The 18822-nt window shown below is 45.5% G+C and overlaps 1 protein-coding gene across 2 annotated transcripts; it reads left to right on the top strand.

The window, feature by feature from the left end:
- The first annotated feature begins 4629 nt into the window (after positions 1 to 4629).
- On the top strand, positions 4630 to 18382 carry CLNS1A (chloride nucleotide-sensitive channel 1A). Of its 2 annotated transcripts, none has more exons than XM_065833399.2 (7): positions 4630 to 4810; positions 8839 to 8975; positions 12135 to 12242; positions 13197 to 13307; positions 13718 to 13891; positions 15127 to 15211; positions 17759 to 18382. In XM_065833399.2, exons 1-6 carry the CDS (start codon positions 4662 to 4664, stop codon positions 15192 to 15194), a joined length of 747 nt encoding a protein of 248 aa, XP_065689471.1. In that variant the 5' UTR covers positions 4630 to 4661; the 3' UTR covers positions 15195 to 15211; positions 17759 to 18382. The 2 variants fall into 2 exon arrangements, with proteins under 2 accessions (XP_065689471.1, XP_065689462.1); XM_065833390.2 differs by having other exon boundaries at positions 12132 to 12242.
- Positions 18383 to 18822: the final 440 nt, after the last annotated feature.

The following is an 18822-nucleotide window of genomic DNA, read 5'->3' as shown; positions in this document are numbered from 1 at the left end:
GGTCTTGGACAGGCCTTAAAACTACTTTGAACGCCCTTTACAGACTGTATTTCCAATGCAAGGCCTCAAATTTAGGTCTTGTCTTGACCTTCAGAGCAACAGGAACATCTCTCTGAGGTCTCCTTCCTTGAGGGAGTCGGTCACGTTCCATCAGCACAACATGGAGAAAATTAGGATCAGTCCATAGAGTATTAGGACAACGTTTGGGGACATCGGTCCGAGTCCGCACAGTTTGCTTTGTTGTTTGTTCCTATGTCCCACACAACTGATTAGCGATACGTAGATTAGTCTGACAAAACTTGACTTAAATGATTCTATAAAGTCCTCCTTCTACTAAAACGTATGATAGGCCTAGTTACCAGTGCACCGTTTGTTAATTAGAGCATTAAAAGTCCTTAATAGATACTAATCTGCTACTCAAGTTAGTGGTAGAAAAGGAATTTGAATCATAAAGCTACGCGCCTTAAGTTTTCCATCTCATATTCACTATATGGACTCTAAAATCTTGTACAGCATCTTATTCCTGTATTCACGACAATGCTACTCCTCCCTCTAAATGATCTGTCATTAATGCCAAGGCAGTCACCGGTTCCTACCTGTGTCACAGCCGTCCCACAGCAGCCAGGAGTTGGTGTGTGACCGGTGCCGAAGCAGAACGTCACCGTTCTTGGTGTGCGCAACAGTTTTCACATAGGCGCAGAGCCCGTACATCAAACACTGGGGATACTCAGCGTCTCAGGTTGCTCACTCGCGGAACAGTTCTCCTCCAATATTCTGTGAGAATCAGATCCAACCTGCCAGATAGGACCATTAAAATTTAAGATACGCGAAATACAGTTTTGTGTTACTCCTGTGTGCTGTTTCTATGTTTGCAAAGAAACCCTGAGTTCCTTAAAAAATGGTCTCATTCACAGTTGGCCTCATTTTTGCTTTCTTTCTCTAAAGAGTGAAGTTCCACAAGCTGAAGCTCTTTACGTAGAGTTTAACCCTTGCGTTTCTGGAGTCCTGAACCTTGGTTTTTCAATCTTCAATCACGACTTGTTACAGTATCAAAGGACTGAAAGGACACACACTGTGTGCGGGGGGGAGATAACGTTGAAATAAACTGGAAGTGTTAATTCTTGTTGCACATAAATCGAGTGGTGCTTTCACTGTCGTCTCCCCCCAGCGACTAATATCACGTGCATGTGAAACACGACGCGTTACAACTTCTTTTTAAATGGAAGTCATGGTGGCCTCAGTGCTCAAAGGGTTAACTGCAGTTTATTAACAGCTGATGTTTTTAGATTCGCAGTACACAACTGTTTAAATACTGTATTCCTTGTAAATGAAGTAAAACAAAAAAATGTCAAGGCTGGTGCCAATATTTTTGTTAATGAATTGTTCAGCGTTGTCTCTCACTACAGTCTGGTCAGAACTCTTTGTGTATAAGCTGGGCCTGAAGCCATTTTATAGCTTGGAGGCCCAATTGTGTAACTTTTCTTTCATAATGTTTTTTTTTGGTTATAATATCTACTGTCATTTCTTTCATATAAATATGACATGTAAATTGTCATAATAAAACATTGAAATAACTCCATGTACAAAGTAGACTGTGTATTGAAGAAACAGCTGCTTTTTAACGGTCGCCACACGTGCACGTACAGGAGCGACTTCTTTTTCATTTTAAAACAAGCAGAGTAACGGCTGCTGTTCACAGTTCCAGCCCGTGACGGTGCCACCGCCTGCCATGGGAATGGAGAACTCGTGGTTTATGTTGATTTTGTTACGGAAGCTCAACTGACAGAGCTTCAGCTCTGGCTGACGGTGCCTAAGACCCGATGGGTCTATTTTTGCAGTCGTGAGGATCTTCTACATTATATTCCATCATCTATGTAATTTTTATATCAAATCTCACAGCGATGTTGCAGCCACTCGGCAGAAACCAGAAGCTGGAACAGGGTTTGGTGTTTACCTTGTGCTACAACATCCATTTCGTTTGCTGTTGGAGTTGTATAATCGCTCAATTAGTGGTAAATTCTTACAGCGAGGCAGAAAATCTGCCTGGTTGTTACCAGAATTTGTTTGTGAGGGTCACACTTGCAGCCAGCACCGTATCTGGACAGGTTGTTCCAGCTGTTTTCTATGTGATAGTAATGAGACACAAGCTCGGTTGATTTATTTAGGCTGAAAAACCACCAGATGGGAGCCTGAGGAGAAGCAGTGAATATGTTCTGACACGCTTCTGTGGCAATGGACATCAGTGATGCTTCTGGACTTTTAACAGGAAAAATTGGGGGGAGACAAGTGAACCAAAGAAAAGGACAATTTCTGTGTGAATCCCTGACGCCTGTCAATCTTTTTATTTCTTTGAATGTATCTGTGTTTATAGTCAAGCGTGTTCTTGTGGTGAGAAATTGCTGTAAAATCCATCCCCTTGCTCCAAATGCAACGCCGAAATTTTATGTTTGCATTTTTGATGGACTCTGGGTGTTTAAGTCTAAAGCGGCCACCTCACAGCAGGCAGCGGAGAAACGGTCCCCGTTGAGCAGCGAGTCCCCCCTTCTGTCCTAAAATGATTCCTCACCCTGCAAAGGTACCTGCTGCTCCCCGTTGCCTCCAAACACAGCCTGGGTTGACTAAATCACTCTTGGGTGTCCGATGTTCAGGTGGTGTTGTGGGGGCGAATCTCGATTCACTTTTTAAAGCTGAGGAAAAGAGCTTCCGTGTCATGTTAAGTACTCTTTTGTTTGTAAACTTGTAGGAATTGTCTGCTTACCCACTCAACTTCTGTTAGATGTAACACTCTGTACTTTAAAATGTATTGGGATATTATAATGAGGAAAATGCAGATTTCTCCTTCCTAAAGCCTCAGCCTCAAAACAAACTTCCCAGCCTGGGCATAAAGCATCTTTTTTCCAGTCTTCTTTTGGTATGTGACACAAGAGACTCACATTTGTGTGTAGGAGGAGAAATGAACTCTGTATTGCTCTGTTGCAGTGGCTTAATTCAACTTAATCACTCACTGTTGAGGGACATCAGCTGGATCCCCTTTAAGCAATTCAGGTACTTGTGACTCTTTTTCCACTCCAGGTGTGTCCATCAGGAACTGGCTGCTGGCCATCCGTGTAAAAGTGGTGAAAAGGACAGGGTGAGGAACAACAGGCACAGACTGAAACACAGGAGGTTCCATCTGAATATGAGGAGAAACTTCTTTACTGTGAGGTGCCAGAGCCTGGACCAGGCTGTTTGCAACCAGAACACATAACCACGAGTGCAGTTATATGCGGTGCTTTATTTCAGCGCTGGGAAACCAGGGGTTCGCACCCAAAGCTGGCTTCAGCGGTCAGTTTAAGTTGCATAGTATTTATACAGTCCATTCACATAGATATTCATATATTCATTAGGATCATTAGGATATGTAATAGTTACTCAACATTTATTGCAACATCGATCGCAACACCTTGGAATTACTTTGATCATGCGCAGTGTCCTCTGGTGATCTTTCAGGGAGTCTTCAGGATGAAGTAAGTAGTCTTCATCGCTTCTGTCCTTTTCATCTTTGGCTACTGCACATGCGCACTACTCTATAATTGCATAACTGCTGACTTGTTCAATTTCCAGAGATACTGTATATACTTCTTCTCATTCTAGGCATATTTGGGCTAAGATAAATGCTAGGTTGATAAGATAAGAGTATACTCAAATCCCTTATTAGGTAAAACACGATATGCAAAGGATGAATCAGTTTTTGCACCTGTTCCAGAAGGGAACATCTTGTACAATTGATTTCTGTTACTAACAAGACTGCCCAGGGAGGTTGTGGAGTCTCCTTCTCTGCAGACATTCAAACCCGCCTGGACACCTTCCTGTGGAACCTCAGCTGGGTGTTCCTGCTCCATGGGGGGATTGCACTGGGTGATCTCCAGAGGTCCCTCCAACCCAACCAGTCTGTGGTTATACAGCCGTGTTACAGACACGCAATGTTCAGATTGTCTGTGTACATCCACCGGGGTCCTGAAAACCGGTGTCTTTGTGGAGATGCCACACGCCAAACAAGCGAGGGATGATGGTTCATGGCAGTTTTCTCCACACAGAAGCACAAATGCATCTACACCTCTCAGATACCGTTGAAGATCTCCCTTTTGGATCCCCTATGTTGCCTTAATAGGCAACATGATTTCACTTTATACATGTACAACTGAGAAGTGCTTGTAGATCTGAGTTAATATTTTTAAAACCACTTTGTAGACCCCATCTCTACAGCATTCTGTGATCTGGCAATGGCCACTGAAAAGCTGCTGTGTTTGTTTCTTTCCTTTCTCACCTGTCCAACAAGAGATTTACAAGCCAAATTACGCTTATACTGTCAGGGATCACCTCAGCGCTCCTCGTCTTTTGCAGATCGTGAAAATTTTACTCAAAAAACTGCCGGAGCACAGACGGCATCGCTCTGGAGATACACCCGTCCTCCCCCTCAGGCACACGGACCTTTTGGGGTCAAACACCATTCCCTCCCCTGCCGGACGACGGCGGCCGTGAGGGCGGGAACGGCTCCAACATGGCGGCGCCACCCGCCCGCACCATGGAGATGTGCCTAGAGAGGCTGGGCACCGCGGGGAGCTCTGCTTCCGTTAGTGGCCGGGGCGGTTCCGCTTCCGGCGGCCGCGGAGGAGGCGGCGATGGTGGAGGAGGGAGGCGGCGGCGGCGCCATGAGTTTTCTCAAGCGGTTCCCGCCGCCGGCCGAAGGCGTTCGACACCAGCAGCCTGACACGGAGGCGGTGCTGGCGGGGCGCAGTCTGGGCGCCGGCACGCTTTACATCGCTGAGAGGTGAGGGAAAGCGGAACCGGAGCGCGGGGGGTGGTGGTTCTGGGGAACCCCGTAGGCCTTGAGGTGCGGGGGCTGCGCTGAGGGGCTGCGGGAGCCTGACCCGGCGGGACCGGGGATACCGTTAGTGAGAGGAATGCGGGGCTTCTCCCGAGGGGGCCGACCTTATAGAATCATAGAATCACAGGATCATTTTGGTTGGAAAAGACCCACAAGATCATCGAGTCCACCCGTTAACCCAACATTGTGCCTGTCCCTGAGAACCTCATCTACGTGTCTTTTAAACCCTTCCAGGGAATGGTGACTCCACCACTGCCCTGCGCAGCCTGTTCCAATGCCCAATATCCCTTTCCTGTAATAAATTGTTCCCAAAATCCAATTTAAACTTCTCCTAGCGCAACTTGAGGCTGTTTCCCCTGGTCCAGTCGCTTGTTCCTTGGGAGCAGAGCCCGACCACCCCTGGCTCCAAGCTCCTTTCAGGCAGTTCAGAGATCAGAAGGTCTCCCTTCAGCTCCTGTTCTCCAGCTGAACCCCCCAGGTCCCTCAGCCGCTCCCATCACACTTGTGCTCCAGCCCCTTCCCCAGCTCCGTTCCCTTCTCTCAACTTGCTCCAGCACCTCAAGGCCTTTCTTGGTGTGAGGGGCCTAAAACTGCCCCCAGGATTCGAGGTTTGGCCTCCCCAGTGCCCAGCACAGGGACGGTCACTGCCCTGGGCCTGCTGGCCACACCAGTGCTGGTCCCAGCCAGGATGCTGGTGGCCTCTTGGCCACCTGGGCACATGCTGGCTCATGTTCAGATGGGTGTTGGTCAACACCCCCAAGTGTAATTTATTGGGGGGGATTCCCTGGGGGTGGGTGGGGACCTAAGAGAGAAGGTGACATGTGTGGGGCCTCTCTCTCAAGGATTTCTCTCCCTGTGGGGCCCCTCTCTCAAGGATTTCTCTCCCTGTGGCGCCCACCCTGAGTTGCTCTGTTCTCTGAGGTCGCTGTGAGGGTCTTCTCTGAGGGGACGTGCCCAAAAGGGGTTGTGGAGGACTCGGATAAGGGGAGTGGTTGTGTGTGGGAGGCCCCCAAGGAGGGCAGTGAGGAGTGAGCCCTGCTGTTCCCACTGTAAATGGAGTTTTAAAGAAGGCAAGAGCAGAGCAAGGGAGTGCAGCTCAGCTGGCATGTTAAAAACATGGTACTACTATGGTTCTGTGAAATCATAAAATCATAGAATAGTTTGAGTTGGAAGGCACCTTCAAAGCTCACCCAGTGCCACCCCTGCCATGAGCAGGGACATCTTCAGCAGCTCAGGTTGCTCAGAGCCCCGTCCAGCCTGGCCTGGGATGTCTCCAGGGATGGTTCATCCACCACCTCTCTGGCCAACCTCTGACAGGGTTTAATCACCAGCATTATAGAAAACAACTTCCTCATGTCTGGCCTGAATCTCCCCTTTAGTTTAAAACCATCACCCCTTGCCCTATCCTAACAGGCCCTGCTAAAAAGTCTGTCCCCATCCTTCCTACAGGCCACTTTGTAGTCTGGAAAGGCTGCACTAAGGTCTCCCTGGAGCTTCTCTTCTCCAGCTGAACACCCCAACTCTCTCAGCCTGTGCTCCCAGCAGAGCTGTTCCAGCCTCGCATCATTCCTGTGGCTCCTCTGGCCCCTCTCCAGCAGGTCCATGTGTGTCCTGTGCTGAGGACCCAGAGCTGGACCAGCACTGCAGGGGGTCTCACCAGAGCGGAGCAGAGGGGCAGAATCCCCTCCCTCCACCTGCTGCTCACACTGCTGGGGATGCAGCCCGGGACACGGGTGGATTTCTGGGCTGCAAATGCACATTACCAGCTCATGGCCAGTCTTTCATGTCGTGTTAGTCATGGGGACACTGCATATTCTCACAAGGCAGCAGTCGAGCTATTTGGGAATCTGTTATCTGAGCTCATTATAGTTTCCTTTAAATCCTCCCCGCGTTGTTTAGTTCAAGAAGACAGCTCATTGATTAAGGCAATGCAATTTTTTTTTAACTATGGAAAAACACTCTAAATATAATCTATTTCTGCAGCAGAAGAGTGTTGTTAGAGCAAAAGTGTAATCTAAAACATGCACTGAGGAGTGAATTGTATTTTAAAACATTTAAATTCGGATGTGTTTATAAAATGGGTGATCTCATTTGAGGGTGTTTTGCTCCACCTCAACTTGTTAGTGTTGTTGTGTTCCTCTAGGAAAGCAATCTCTTTGGAATTTCAGTTACTGTTTTGTTTAGTTGTTTGGTTACAGATACAAAGGCTTCTGTTCACACAGCATCTGCTTTCGAAACATGATGTTAAATTGCCTTTTAACTTGCTTTCGGTACATTTTTGTGTCTGCCAGCTTCCTCCCAACGCGTTCTGAGTGTGTCACAGAGCTTTTACCAGGGTCACTTGCTGGTGATGAATAGAAAATGACAGCGTTTGCCTGAGTGTCGTGCTGTGGGAGAGCTGGGCAGACAATGCGGCTTTGGATCCATGAACTGACTCTACATCAAGAGCTGTAAACATTGAGAGCTGGCCGGTTGAGACTGGGAAACAAATTCCTCGCTCCCACTTCACCAGCTCTTGGTCTCAGCCTCATTTCCCACAGCGAGGATCTTCTGTGACCTTTTTCTTTGCTTTGTCCCTCCGCAAAAACTTGTGAACTCTGGGTTTTGTGTGGGGGTGAGATCTCTCTGCCCTTCGGTATTCCTGTTCACTGCATGAAATCACCGATCACGGACACCCAAGAGGAGCTTGGGTTTGATTTCTTGTCTGCTAGAAAGACGTTGATCTTTTTGATAGGAAGGAGGAAGCAGCTCAGTGGTGACAACCTGTGCTGTGTCTTCCTGTGGTTAGGCATGAGAATGAAAATGGGGGGAAGCAGATGTTATAGCATGTAAGTTGTGAGAGGGAGGGAACCATGTTGGGGGCGTTGGTCAACAGCAGCTGAACATGACCCAGTGTGTGCCCAGGTGGCCAAAAAGGCCACCAGCATCCTGGTTTGTATCAGAAGTAGCATGGCCAGTAGGACCAGGGCAGTGACCGTCCCTGTGCTGGGCACTGCTGAGGCCAAACCTTGAATCCTGGGGGTAGTTTTGGCCTCTCATGCCAAGAAAGGCCTTGAGGTGCTGGAGCGAGTTGAGAGAAGGGAAGGGAGCTGGGGAAGGGTCTGGAGCACAAGTGTGATGGGAGCTGCTGAGGGACCTGGGGGGTTCAGCTGGACAACAGGAGCTGAGGGGAGACCTTCTGATCTCTGAACTGCCTGAAAGGAGGCTGGAACATGGAGGGTGTTGGTCTCTTCTTCCAGGTAACAAGCAACAGAACAAGAGAGGATGTCCTCAAGTTGTGTCAGGGGAGGTTGAGGTTGGATCTTAGGAAAAATTTCTTCATTGAAGGGGTTGTCAGGCACTGGAACAGGCTGCCCAGAGCAGTGGTGGAGTCACCATCCCTGGAGGGGTTGAACAGACGTGTAGATGAGGTTCTTAGGGACATAGGTTAGTGCCAGAGTTGGGCTTTTTTAGCCCTGCTGATCACAGAACTGGTGGTTTTTCTACATACAGGCTTTACTGTACCCACATCAGATATATAATCCCCCAGAAATCATGGTAGTGATTTTTCATTTCATAGCATTCTCTTTATCTTGAAAAATCCAAGACCATTTAATAGTTTGAGTGACGAATCACACTCTGGAACCACTGTAATTATCTTTGGGATGACAGATATCCGCAGGAAGGAGAAAATGAACAGACATGGATAGAAACTCGGGTTTTAGTGCAAATGTAGATAAAGCTGAGATGTGTTTAGGTTGCTCAGCTTCATGTTCCTTAAGAAAAGGTTTATTTTACCTCAACCATCAATTAATGTCATTGCAACGACTAGTTAGGTTAGGTCTGGGACTGCATATTACCGGAGAGTGGGTAAGCACCTTATCCCGAATTACTCGCTTTTTGAGTTGGTTTGTGTTTCTGCAGGTGTGAGTCAGATACCTTGGATTCCTCTGTTTCTAACCGGTGTGTTTTTTTTTTTAACCCCTCATTAGTCGCCTGTCTTGGCTGGAAAACTCCGGAGTTGGCTTCTCCTTGGATTATCCCACCATAAGTTTACACGCTGTCTCCAGGGACCTGACCGCCTACCCATGGGAGCACTTGTACGTCATGGTGAACGCCAAATTCGAAGGTAGGCCCGGAGCGTTGCTTCGTGTTCCCACGCAGTCCCGAGCGCTGTGATTTCTTCTTCAAAAGGACTAAATTTTCTTTTTAAAAATGATGTGCTTCATTCAAGTAATATATTTTCACTTCGGTTTTCCTGAAGGGTGGTTATTTTAGAACTATAACTTTGCCCTTGTTTACAGTCACCTCTGTACAATTCTACTCTCAGCATGTGACTATTTACAGCTGGAGCTGCTGAAAATCGGTTCTTTTCTCTCATACTCATTTTAAACAATTCCGTTCCTCTGCAGTCTCCCTGTGATTCCAGCTTGAGTATCGTCGTTGCTTTATTGAATTTATGTTAATGTTGCTACCTTATCCAGGCTTTATGAATTCCTGCTGTTTCACGTTACCCTGCAAGCTTTCATTCAGTTTCTCCACAAGACTGTTAAAAAAGGCAATAGCTCATGTTACCAGCTTAATGGATCTTTGTAGATCCACCACAAAACCAACATTTGGCTGTTCGTGCTTTGACCTCGAGAAAACAAGCTTTCTGTTTCAGTGTATGCAATTCTTCCATGTTTTTGGTCGTTGTAGTTGGAAGTTTAAATCTGACATTTAATTTTTCTTTAATTAGTCTGTATACTGAAAGTACTGACAAGATTCTGAAGAGGGAGAGGCGATTTTATGCTATTAATACTCTTCTTTATTTCCTTCTCTTATGTTACTAATATTGTCTGACAGTTTATCACTACAAATAATAAGAGAACATGTGTGTAAACCTCTTGGTTCTTCTCCCTCATTTTCCTTTAACTGTGTTTATTTTGAAGTAAACTGAGCCTTGTCTGAAGACATTTCCAGCTTTTACTTCAGTCTGATAATGATGTTTGAAAATACAGATACTCTGTGATAATTCTTATCTATAAATCCTTAATAGACGGGTTTTGGGGGTTTATTTTGTTTTCTTTTTTGATGGTGATTTTTTGTTTTTCGGGTTTGTTTAGTGGTTTTTTGCTTGTTTTTTTGAATAGATGAGCTCTAGTTACAGTGAATTTTCTACCACTAGCAGAAGGTTTGTTTAGTTTTCAGGTCTATCCCTGGCCTGCAGTTTTAACTGCCAAATAGTGTTAAACCCAAACCTCTCCACTTTCTTCATTTCTCAGTCAGGCAGGGTACATTCTGTTCTTCCTCTGGAAGTTTATCTTGCACGCTGTGTGTGCCTTTTCCTCGCCCCTTTTTTAGAAAAAGGCACTTGGCAGTTGACTTCATGAAACCAAAGCGCTGGACTCGACAGTAATGCTGCGCCTGCGGGTGGCACTTGGAAAAGGACCGTGTGGCTTTTTTGGATGCTTAATTTTTTGGGGCAGCTGCCTGGCAGCTTCTTGGCTCAGAATCACAGAATGTAAGGGAATGGAAGGGACCTGGAAAGCTCATCCAGTGCAATCCCCCCATGGAGCAGGAACACCCAGCTGAGGTTCCACAGGAAGGTGTCCAGGCGGGTTTGAATGTCTGCAGAGAAGGAGACTCCACAACCTCCCTGGGCAGCCTGGGCCAGGCTCTGCCACCCTCACTGAGAAGAAGTTTCTTCTCAAATTTCAGTGGAAACTCTTGTGTTCCAGTTTGAACCCATTACCCCTTGTCCTCTCACTGGTAGTCACTGAGAAGAGCCTGGCTCCATCCTCCTGACACTCACCCCTTATATATCTGTAAACATGAATGAGGTCACCCCTCAGTCTCCTCTTCTCCAAGCTCCAGAGCCCCAGCTCCCTCAGCCTTTCCTCACACGGGCGATGCTCCACTCCCTTCAGCATCTTTGTTGCCCTGCACTGGACTCTCTCCAGCAGTTCCCTGTCCTTCTGGAACTGAGGGGCCACAACTGGACACAATATTCCAGGTGTGGTCTCCCCAGGGCAGAGCAGAGGGGCAGGAGAACCTCTCTGACCTACTGACCACCCCTTTCTAATCCACCCCAGGTACCATTGGCCTTCCTGGCCACAAGGGCCCAGTGCTGGCTCATGCTCATCCTGCTGTCCCCAGGACCCCCAGGTCCCTTTCCCCTACACTGCTCTCTAATAGGTCATTCCCCAACTTCTACTGTAACCTGGGGTTGTTCCTGCCCAGATCCAAGACTCTACACTTGCCCTTGTTCTATTTCATTCCATTTCTCCCCACCCAACTCTCCAGCCTGTCCAGGTCTCTGATGGCAGCACAGCCTCTGGTGTGTCAGCCACTCCTCCCAGCTTGGTGTCACCAGCAAACTTGCTGACAGTCACTCTATTCCCTCGTCCAAGTGATTGATGAATCTATTGAATAATCCCAGCCCCAGCATTGCCCCCTGAGGCTCTGCACTGGATCCAGGCCTCAACTGGACTCTGCCCCATTGACCACGACTCTCTCCTTCTTCATATTCTGAGTGGTGCCAGTTTTGTATGTGATGAAAACCACTCTTGGTGGAATAACCTTAACTGTATTTTTTTTTTTTCCCCCGTAGAAAATAATTCTGCATCCCCAGCCACTCAGAGATGAACTGGAGCCACCTTCTTTGTGGTTTTTTTTTTTGTATTTATGGAAAGTAAAATATCACATTGTTGCTTGTTTATTCCCATACGTAGTGCATAGGAGTTGGGAAGGTGGGTTTGCCTGCAGTTTTGTTGGCTCTGGGTGCAGTTTCTAGCTCTGCTGTCATGTGGGCCGGCTGGGAAAGGGGGAGAAATCAAGTAGAGATCTTCTGGAAGGTCACCGTCCTCTGAGAGGCTACTCTGGATGCTCATTGATTTAATGACTGTTAAAGGATACATAAAATTCATGTATTTTAAAAAAATACATGTATAGCATTGTGCAAGTAAATTATGATGAGTGTTAATTGTGGGGGTTTTTTTTAAGCATGGTTGTTTTTAATAACACCCAGGCAGTTTTCCTGATGTACGTGGATACATCATGTGAGCATTACAGAAAACCAAAGTCTTATGATTTATAGATAGAGACATTTTCACGTGGTTTCAAGTGCTGTCGAGGTGCTGTATGTACCTCATACATCCATAATGTGGATGAGAGTGGGTTGGTTTGTGCCTCTCTTGTCCAGGTTTCTGACTTGATTACGTCTGTTCCTAAAAGAATTAACAAATGTGACTTTTTTTTTGGACAACGTAAACATGTTTCTCTTAAATCTTCCAATTTCCTAAAGAAGCGGAGACAAAAGAGGCTCCCTTGGCAGAAGGAGAGGAGGAGGAAGACAGTGATGATGATGCTGAACCGATTGCAGAATTCAGATTTGTACCTAGCGACAAATCAGCCTGTAAGTGAAGAGGGAAATCACATTTTAGCTTAAAGTCCTGCCTATATGTGGAAAACACTGGGATATAGTGACGTGATCCCATAGTGTCCTTTTCTAATTGATTTCTGTCAGCTGAGAAGAATGAAGCAAATTGTTTTATCTTGCTTGAAACTTTAATATTTCAAGCAGCTGCTTCTGAAGGAAAATTCCAATGCTTTATTATAGAGACTTCTAAGTATCCATACATGACATTGATAATTTTATCTATATATGCATGCAGAAAACTTGTATGGGAAACATCAGTGATATTTGAGTCAGTGATAATTTAATGAGGAACATGCTGATGTCCAGACACTACCACTGGAAAGCAGTTGGATCCCGTTCAGCGCAGAACTTACAATTGGATCCAAGTTTTAAGAATCTAACTTATTAGAAGCTACAAGGAATCCTGTAGTGAGGCAGCCACAGACTGAATCATCTGGAGATAAGCCTTTATTGTCAAAGAAACAATGGAAAAGTGCTGTTAAGAGGTTAAAGCATCAGGTTGGATCTAGGAAACTTGAAGACGAGAGGAAACGGCCTCAGGTTGCGCTGCGGAGGTTTAGATTGAATATTAGGAAAAATTTCTTCATGGAAAGGGTTGTTGGGCATTGGAACAGGCTGCCCAGGGCAGTGGTGGAGTCACCATCCCTGGAGGGGTTGAACAGACATGTAGATGATGTTCTCAGGGACATGGGTTAGTGACAGTGTTGGGTTAACAGTTGGACTTGATGATCTTGAGGGTGTTTCCCAACTAAAATGATTCTATGATTTGTTCCTAGCATGGCTGCTGGGGTGATACTTTCAAATACAAACTTAGTGGTGTCTCTGGCAAAGAATATTCTCTGTCTCTCTGATCACTCGTCTGAGATTTCTTGTCTCTTGGGGCGTTGTTGGAGGAACGATTAAGGTTTGTGTTGGTTTGTGTTCCGGCAGTGGAAGCCATGTTTGCGGCGATGTGCGAATGCCAAGCTCTGCACCCGGACCCCGATGACGAAGATTCAGACAATGACTACGAAGGGGACGAGTACGATGTTGAGGCCCACGGTTCGTAATTGATATTTCTTTTGAAATACCTACCACCACTTGGATACCTGGAACTTCTCCTGCGGTATCTACCATGAGAATGGTTTAGTCTATTAAGTTCCTTGTTTATTAGCACAGAGTATAAAAACTCAGAAATCTGCAGAAAAATCTGTCGCAGATTTAGCAGGTGGGTTGGACTGGATGATCTCCAGAGGTCCCTTCCAACCCCAGCCATTCTGTGAAATCACTGAAATTCAGCAAAAAGCCCCACGACACAAAAATCAGACTTTCCCATTCCCAGTGTATATTCTGTAACTGATATAAGAAGCCTTTTAATCTCATTTAATTTAAGAATAATTTGTTTAACTGCATTCTTCCTTCGCCATGACTTGATCCAGGCTGCTGATAAGCATAAGCTATGATTTTTGCAGAGCTAGAACAAGGTGACATCCCAACGTTTTGCACTTACGAGGAAGGATTGTTGCATTTAACGGCAGAAGGTCAGGCCACGCTGGAGAGGTTGGAAGGGATGTTGGCCCAGTCTGTCAGCAGTCAGTACAACATGGCTGGGGTGAGAACAGAAGACTCAATCAGGGAGTACGAAGGTAAGAAGTGTGTTTCTTATGCTAAAATACATGAAAGCAGTGATTTTTCCAGTCTGGCCAGGGTTTCCTGGCATAATAATAGGGTGAAGTTGATTTAGGATTAAATTTCTGCTTGTCAGTCTACACTGGAAGCAATTTCCACTCTAAACAGGTAACACTGTTCTTTTTTAAATACCCTAAATTGTGAGTTAATAATTCTCACTAATTGTTCAGTGTGAATTCAGAATCATTGAAATACACTGGAATAGATCTAAAACAACAAATAAATGTGCTTTTCTGAGGGACGCTGTCTCTTCATTAACTGATTGTTCAAACGTGGCTTTAAGGTTTCTTTTTGTTGGGGAAAAAAAACCCTAATCTCTCAAATTTTGCCTTTTCTACATGCTGTTTTCACTGGAGGAATTAGATTATTTTGAAATTATAAATACATTATCTGGAGAAGAACAGGGGAGTAGTTTAGTAGCACTGCATCTTTTTTTGATACAAATTGCAGTGGTTTTTTACAACCTGATAGTTTTGAAGGATGAAAAACAGTGCAGTTGTTGTGAATTTGAGCTATCAGCTCACCTGGACTATTCACCAGAATAAAGCTTAGGTGACATTCTCATGTTTTAGCAATGCCCGTCATTTGAAAATTTCATCAGGTTTCTGAACCCCAACATTTTGAAATAAACTGGACAGCAACAACTGTCATGTTTCTCAAAGCCATCTTTATCCATTTTATTTGCCTTATTAATCTTATTTGTTAGGTATGGCTTCTTGGTTTGCTACTATTATTAATATCCCCAGGGGTGCTTGGTTTCAGGATTCTGTTATTTTTTTGATATTGGAACACAGAGCAATTGTTCTGTTTGGTTTCTTTTTCAACCTGATGATGGCTGAGAGCAGTTTCGGAACAGGATCCAACCTCTTTCTGTTGGAGGGTAATTAAAGCTATTAAATGGAATCATGCCATTTGTTACACCGAAACTTCATTTAAAAAATGACACGGTTTAAATTGAGTATTTAAGTCTTAATAAGAGAGGGTGAGACGAGGTTGTAGGAAGCGGTGACGTCTTTAAGCAATGGACTGGTAGAGCTGGAACAAACCCACACGCTTGTGAGCACAGTGGTTTCCTTCAGAAGTTTAGCAGAGGAGTTTTCTGCTCTGGCCGTGTCTTATCAACAGAGGGCACTCGCTCTCTTTCCTGTGATTCCATCATCTGCTTGCGAGTCACGTCACTGTTGTTTTTCAGATGGGATGGAGGTGGACACAGCACCAGTAGTCGCGGGGCAGTTTGAAGACGCAGAGGTCGATCACTGAGGCAGATGTATAATTCTGTAAGTTCTTCTGTCTTCCCACACCAAGGCTTTTCAGTCCTGCAGAGCCTTCCAACTTTGTAATTTGTGTAAGGCAAACGATCCGAGATCTCCTATGGGATGTATCTTGTGATAGCAGGATGATGGTGGTTTAGAGAAGGAAAAGGCAGCTGTGGTTATCACAAGTACGGAAAGATGTTTAATGATTGCTGCGTGGGTAACCTCTATCGTTGTGCCTTTCTGGAAGACAGGTCAGCTCTTTAGTAGATTTAAAAACAGCGTGATCACAGAGGCTCTTAGATACATGAACACTGGAGCCATTGCTGGGAAGTTACTGTCCTCGGTATCCCTTATTTTATCACTGCAAGATTTCCCAGGCCTTTCAAGGGGGAGGAACACTTCACAGTGCTGCAAGTCCAGCTCTTCTTTCGCTGTAAGCAGAGCAGGAACAGTTCCTGGTAAAGTTAGCGAGCAATCTGGATGGGATTGTTGTCAGAAGGACCCAATGTAGAGACAAACACTCTGCTTAGGTGGTTGTGCCCTCTTGCCTTCCACAACCTGTACTGCTTTTCTTCGGCCGGTGGCATTGCAAGATGTGGCAGCGTTTCCTCAGTGGTGCTGGGTGGGAGAGGAAAACCAGATTATTCTGGGACTTTATGGAGATGCACAAGCACAGCGGGGTTGTGATCCACCCCTAAAGCTTGGGGAAGAGAGAAAGGAACAGGGGCAGAGGAGGAAAAGGCCACAAATAGGAAGGCGACAGATTTAAAAAATCAATGGAAATGGGTCAGAAGTAGTTGGTTAGGGATTACAGTGTCACTGAGCAAGAGGCTGCGGTCCCCCAGAAAGGCTGTTGTGGATGGTTGATGCGCATCCGTTTTCCTCCTGCATTCCTTGTTTTTTCTTTGTTAATAGTCCTGCAGCTCTGAAAATCTGTGAGCAGCCCTGTGTTCACTTTCTGATCTCAAGCCCTGCCACTGGGTCTGAATTAGTATTTCTCGTTTGGTGTAAGAGCTCAACATTTTCTTCAGTTGTTCTTCCTACCCTGAGAGGGACTTTGCAAAAATAAAGAGAAGTCAAGATACTGGTTGTGTTGCCACTGGACAGTTCTTTAATAATGGACAGATCTAAAATGAAGGAAAACTCTTCAGCTGTAGATCAAGTGTGAATGGAAAACTTGGCTCTGATGACTCACATCTCCAAGATCATTTTGGTCCATGGTTTAGTAAAAAAAGATAAATAGTGCTGTTGAAAATCGAAATTCGAAAGCTTATTGTCCTGTTTTAAACATGAGCGGGATTAAGGAGAGTTATTGGCTGGCAGCAGATTTCTGAGAAGCCCGAAAGTGCTGGTGGAGGTGGTGTTGAGTGATCTTGTAGCAAAACAGAAATAGATGTATACCCAGGATATATGGCAGCAATAAATTGCAGGCACGAAGCTACAGGAACAGTTCTTGGAGGTCTGTGCTGATCACCCCGCTAACAAGTTTGAGCGTGCGTGTGGGTCGGTTCTGCACTCTGACAATAGCACACTGTGATCTTCTCAGTGCTGTGTGGAACAGCTCGGCCCTTTTAACCTTCTGAACTGCAAAAACAATCTACAGGAACATCTTGTTGGTGATCCTTTAGAGAGCAACGCGCCGCCCTGCCTCTAAAGCGATGCCCTTGTGGGACGTTCGTGTTGCACGTCGCTGCTCGTTACCCTAACGAGATGTGACAGTTGCCTGCCTAAGCGCCTGGAAGACTTGCCGACAGTTGACGTGGGACATTCCCGCTGTAATAAGCGGCGTTTTGTCTGTCGCGTCACGAGGTTGCAGCGATTGTTCCGAAGCAACTGATGTGTCTGTGTGCGGCGGGGTCTTCCAGGGTACGGGTGTACAACCGCGTGCTGTACTTGGCTGACCAGAGTTTTGCTGCCAAAGGGAAAGGATGCTCAGCACTTCTGAAAATGTGTGGGTTTGCAGTAAAGCGCTGTCCTCTGTGACTGCAAACAACAGATTGTTAGGGGCCTAGAGCACAAGTCTTGAGGAGCAGTTGAAGGAGCTGGGGCTGTTCAGCTTGGAGAACAGGAGGCTGAGGGGAGATCTTATTGCTGTTACAACTGCCTGAAAGGAGGTTGGAGCATGGAGGGGGTTGGTCTCTTCTCCCAAGTAGCAAGTGATAGGATGAGAGGAAATGGCCTCAAGTTGCACCAGGGGAGGTTTAGATTGGATATTGGGAAAAAATTCTTCCCAGGAGGGGTTGTCAGGCATTGGAACAGGCTGCCCAGGGCAGTGGTGGAGTCACCATCCCTGGAGGGGTTTAAAAGGTGTTCAGGTGAGGTTCTTAGGGACATGGTTTAGTGCTAGAGTTGGACTTGATGATCCCAAGGGTCTCTTCCAACCAAAATCACTCTATGATTTATACGTTGTTATTACATCTTCAACTAGATGTCCCTGTTCATGGCAGGGGTTGGACTAGGTGACCTCTGAAGGTCCCTTCCAACCTAAACTATTTCATGATTAGTAAAGATTAATAAGCTTGTTTTTTTAATGCCAATGACATAAACTTGGTGTCTTGTATCTTTCAGATTCTACTTGTGGCACTTCCAGAATAAGCTGTAAAACCGAAGGCATTGCAGTGACTATCGGGAGTTAACCTTTCTTTTAATGACCTAAGCTTAGACATCTAGGTCAATAAATGCTTTTATAGATGTTTAAAACAGGGTTTGACATTTGTGACCACTATGGGGTTATTTAAAAAAACAAAACAAAACCAACAATAAAAACCTCTTGCATCTAACGCTTGAATGGGGCTGATCAGGGGTCATTTCAAAGAAGCCTTTGTAGGAATTCTAGGACTTCAGAATAAAGCTGTAAGTAGAAGAGAGTTTTACATTGTCCTAGAATTGTCCTTATTTTTGTACCTGTGAATTGCATCAGTGGAGTAGAATGGAAATAAAAATGTTAGAAAGCTTGACTAAAAGGAAATCAGGTCAGCCAAGAATTAAAAGCAAAACTGAATTTAATGCCCCTCAAGTAACTGATTTCTCAGTTCAGTCCTGTCCCGTTCATTTCTCCGAGAGCGGAGTTTTGGTGGTAGAGGAGATGAAATACAGTCTGGAAAGTCCTGAAAAACAGAACTGTCTTGTGTCTTTGTATTAAGTGTTAACAACATTGTTAAATAAACTAAGATTTTTGTATCTCACAACCAACTCGGGTGGTGCAGTTCTCAGTCCTTTACTCCACCGAGCAGCTGGCAGCTCTGAGCTGACATCGGTTGAGTTTTAGCGCTCTGTTCTATAACAAAAAAAGGTCCAGTGAGGCTATTCTCATCATTTACCTGGATGGGAGGATAAAAGGGCAGAGTATTTGCAGAGCGTGCCTGTAAGACAGAATTCAGTCTGCGACTCATCTTGAATTTAGGAACCCAGCTTTAGATTGCGAAGAGCTTCATCCTGCTGGAGCTTTTACTGTCTCGTCTGCCCTCATGATGTCTCATCTTCCTCCCCCTAATATTCAAACGAAAATTAACTTGTTCCATTTTCATCTGATTTGCTGTTGACTCGTGATTATTTTTTTCCGATATAATTACATTGGTATATGAAGTTTTCTCAACCAGTTCTAGACTCTTGGAATCATATTGAGTGGCCCT

The sequence above is a fragment of the Patagioenas fasciata genome, chromosome 1 (genome assembly GCF_037038585.1).
Source record: "Patagioenas fasciata isolate bPatFas1 chromosome 1, bPatFas1.hap1, whole genome shotgun sequence".
In the NCBI taxonomy this organism is placed as follows: Eukaryota; Metazoa; Chordata; class Aves; order Columbiformes; family Columbidae; genus Patagioenas; species Patagioenas fasciata.
This window is presented reverse-complemented; position numbering and strand designations above follow the sequence as displayed.